The following is a 4,073-nucleotide window of genomic DNA, read 5'->3' on the forward strand; positions in this document are numbered from 1 at the left end:
CCCCCCCCCCCCCAAAAAAAAAGAAGAAGTATTAACAGTCATGTATGTGGCCTTCAATGTGCAAATACAGGATTGAAGTTGAAATGATTCCTTAACCCCAGTGCTATGCTGCTAACCAAAGCCAGACACAACCATTCAATGACAAAGTATATTGAAGTAACTAAAATACCATTCACATTAAAATCCAGAAAAAGTAATACCTGTTTGCACTTGTGCCCACAAAAGGAAGAATGTGGACTGTTGGAATCAAAAGGGAAAACATCCATTTCCTTAACACACAACTGGTGATCTGCAATAGCCAAAAATTTATTAACAAGCTGTCAGCCTACATTTGAATGATATTGAAAGAAGGCCAAAAACAAAGAAATGAAGAATATTTGTACATTTTTTCTCACAGAGACTGCATTTGGGTAGTGTTACAGGATCGTCCTGAGCCGTACTACTACCAACTCCCCCGCAGAATTTGCATGAACAATTTGGACAATGCCAATCACCTTGGGGAAGCGTCTGCAAAAAACACAGAAACAAACATGAAAATGAAATAAAGAAAAAGAGAACTTCAAGAATAATTCTGCAAGCAAGCAACTATAAAAATATATCACTCCAGTTTATGGTTTTAAAAATAGATTAGGTTTTCACTATGTTTACTTTTTTATTGAAAGGATTTATTGAAGAAACATAGAGGAAGAACAGGGAAAATACAAACAATGCCAGAAGAGTACTAATTTTAGCCTAAACCAGCTGCTTTTGTGGTACACTGCATCTGAGTTGATACTCAGCACTGTCCTCTAACACCAATGCAAATGAACCCAATTTTCCCTCAATAAAGTAAATAAACAATCACAGGAAAATTTCATTCTCTGACACTAAAATAACTCTATGACCTATTGAGGCATCAGGAATGTAATAGTTTGCGCACACCTGTATACCCAAGCAGCTTTGATGGAAAGTTGAAGGACAACCATCACAGCAGATCAAATCCCCACCATCTCCACAAATGCCACAGGTATCATCATTTGGGTCATCACCATCAAAGTCAACAAAATGGAATCCACGGCATTCAGAATCCTCTTTTCTATTCCATGCATCAAGCTGGCACTGAAAGAGGGAAATCCCAGTCTCTAAAAAAATATTTTGGAATGGCTGCCGCAGCTTGCTTCCTGCGTGAATCTCAAACTTTGAAACTGTGAGGATTTTGCTACAGCAACCACAGTGAATGCCATCCCTGGTAACCCAGCCCTCAAGCATCACTTTTGTGCGCCTCTTGTTCTTATACTGCACTTTCCCGCTCAAGGGAACAGTACCAGAGTCTACAAGCCAGGAAAGTACAGTTCGTTTTCCAGAGTATGGGATGAAATCATCACCATCTGGATTTATCCCAATGTTCGATCCACGAACCAACAAAGCATAACGACTTGGCTTTTCATTTTTCTTTCCCTGTAGCCTATGAGCATGGGATGCAAAGTGTGGCTTTTGAACCCTAACTTGCTTTGGCATTCCCTTGTGCGAGACAACATTAGAATTGCACTCTTCATCAGCAAGAGTTTCTGCATCATCCACTTCTTTAGAAGATTGAGTAGATTTCTGACCCTTAGATAGGCCCTTTACCATTAGATCAAGAACATCATTATCCTTTATTCTCCCTTTCAGTGATTTATCAGTCTGCTTGATGAGTGAACTCTGTGCTTCTCTATCTTTGCTTCTCCCAGTGCTCTCTATGATTTGCTTATTTTTTGCAGATTTCTTTTGTGTGGTTTCTTTCACACTCTTAATCCCTTTGTTGTTTTTGAGTTTCTTTTTCATTTCCTTCTCAATCTTTTTACGTGTCTGCCTTGTTAGTTTACTAAGTTCTTCATCTGGTATTGGAGTAAATACAAAATTGGATTGACTAGACTTGCTGCCACAGTTCTCTTCATGTTCTTTTTTAAGTGCTTCATAAGCATTTACTATAGACCAGTAAGCTGTTCCTGCAGGACTGATGTACACTGAATCCAAGTAGTCCCTATTCTTCCTAGGTCTAAAATCAATTGTCCAGCCTGCACTGACAAGTATATCCCTTATGCGATTTCTTAGTAACTGCTTCTCTGTGCCAGAACGTTTTTCTCTTTCCTCCCTTCGAGTTGATGAGGGGATTTCATCTTTTGGAATCTTGATTCCTTTGCCCTTTACCACTTTCTTGGAACTACACATGTCCTCTTTTGAATCCAGCTCTGATGATGTATCGCTATCCTCCATTTTCCAGTCACAGACTTGTTTGCTCTTAGCTGATGAGAATTTTTGCATATTCGGCAGGTTCTTTGTCACAAAAGAATCAGGTTCATCACGGAATTTCTTTTTCAAATGAAGAGGATGGAGTGGTGTGTTCCAAATGGAAATCTTTCCATATTCAGAATCCTTTCCATTTTCCTCAGTTTCATGGCGACTAAAAGGTTCCCCAGATCCAACAACCTTCTTCTTATTCTTGATCATCACCTTCAGGACACCATTTTTACCAGGCAGCCTGATAGTTTCATTACCAGAATCCTTTGATTTCTCCCTCAGCATGCCAACAGGATGAAATGCTCCATCCCTTTTCACCTCAAACTTGTTCTTCTTATTCAAACGATCAATTCCTCTTTCCTGTTCAATTAACAACCCACTAGTCCTGTCAAAAACAGTTTTTTTCCTCTTCTCAACCACGGTGCTTCTGCTACCCTCATTTCCAAGTTTCTTCCGCCCACCACTCGGCTCCCGGAGTTTCAAGCTCAAATTATTATTCCTTCCTGTACCAATTGCATCACCATCAAAAGGTGCCTTCCCAGGCTTTCTTGTGTCAACTATGGGATCATCATCGTATTCAAAAATATCCAGCTTACTTCTCTTCCTTTCAATTTCACCTCCAGAAAATCTGTTCATAGTAATCTTGGCATCTTCTCTACCTTTAATGGGTTCCGACCTAATTCTCTTCTTATCACTTTCAAAATCTCCCCTGCTTTTAGAATAATCTACACTAGCAGCAGCAAAGCCATTACTATCTCGACTGGTTCCGCAGACAACCATTCTACCTGGAGAAACTAAAGCGTCCTTTTCAGAATCAGAATCAGAATCAGAATCAGCCAGTATCAATCGCTTTCTCTTCTTCTCCTTCTTCGAATCGAACAGTTTCTGTTTCCCAGAAGAAACACCGGTACTGCTCTCATTCGCTTTCTTCTTGATGATCAATCTGCCCGAAGGCACCCTATCCTTCTCCAGCTTCAAACGCCGATCACGAGCTACGAAGTCCTCTTTCATCTCATTCAACAACGAATGCAGAAAACGCTAAATTCAACTATTTCCTCTCCGAATCAACAAAAACGAAATCCAAATAAAAACTGCACAAAAGCAGCTGTACCAGAAACCCTAAAGAAGCCTCCCATCGACCAATATTCAAAATCCTAAAGCATATATGAGAAATCTCGACGGAGGAACAAAAATATTACCAGACTCCCAACATGAATCAGAAAAACAAGACAAATCCGACTCCAACCCGGGAATTGAAGATGCTTACCTTGCCTGCAACACCGAAATTTCACTTTCAGGCATACCTGTCGTATAGATCCCAGCGTTAGATATCGATGATTCAAAGAGAACGAGACTGAACACGGAAGGGAAATCAGTACACATAGGTGAGGTCAGAGATGTTTGTTAAAAACCGTGGGAGGGGGTGTATGGGTAGGAGAGACGTGACGAGATCTTGTTGGACTTTTAAATATTGGTTACATATACTGCTAGATCTTCCTTACGTTTTGTCGTCGCTTTTACTAGAAGGTGTTATGAACGGTCCGGTTCATGGACTACAATCCACAAAGGACACTTGGGTGCATGGATTTATGGGAGCATCAGTATCGGTATCCCTAACCGGATCGGATCGGATTGGATCGGCTAGTTTCCATCGGTTTTGCTCTTGTTTTTCATTAAAAGTACATTTTTTTTACTGTTTTACTCCTGAAACGATATGGCTAATCAATATCAACTAATACTAATTCATCATGGCCATTACAGCTGATACGATATCGATACTTGAAACCATGCTTGGATGTTTGGCTGCATCAGCG

The 4,073-nt window shown here is 40.2% G+C and overlaps 1 protein-coding gene across 7 annotated transcripts in view; it reads right to left on the bottom strand.

The window, feature by feature from the left end:
* The window catches only part of LOC122090543, a 26,490-nt gene extending 22,749 nt beyond the window's left edge, over positions 1–3,741 (bottom strand). For 4 of the 7 annotated variants that reach the window (XM_042660175.1, XM_042660178.1, XM_042660177.1 and 1 more), the window contains exons 1-3: positions 922–3,740; positions 384–507; positions 201–289 (exon numbers count right to left, since the gene is read on the bottom strand). In XM_042660175.1, the coding sequence (XP_042516109.1) occupies positions 201–289; positions 384–507; positions 922–3,270 (2,562 nt within the window). In that variant the 5' untranslated portion in view covers positions 3,271–3,740. Of the gene's footprint in view, positions 1–200; positions 290–383; positions 508–921 lie in introns of all 7 variants that reach the window. The other 3 variants (XM_042660182.1, XM_042660181.1, XM_042660180.1) reach the window with 1 other exon arrangement.
* Between the last annotated feature and the right edge of the window lie 332 nt (positions 3,742–4,073).

This window comes from Macadamia integrifolia, chromosome 10, assembly GCF_013358625.1.
Source record: "Macadamia integrifolia cultivar HAES 741 chromosome 10, SCU_Mint_v3, whole genome shotgun sequence".
NCBI classification, from domain to species: domain Eukaryota; kingdom Viridiplantae; phylum Streptophyta; class Magnoliopsida; order Proteales; family Proteaceae; genus Macadamia; species Macadamia integrifolia.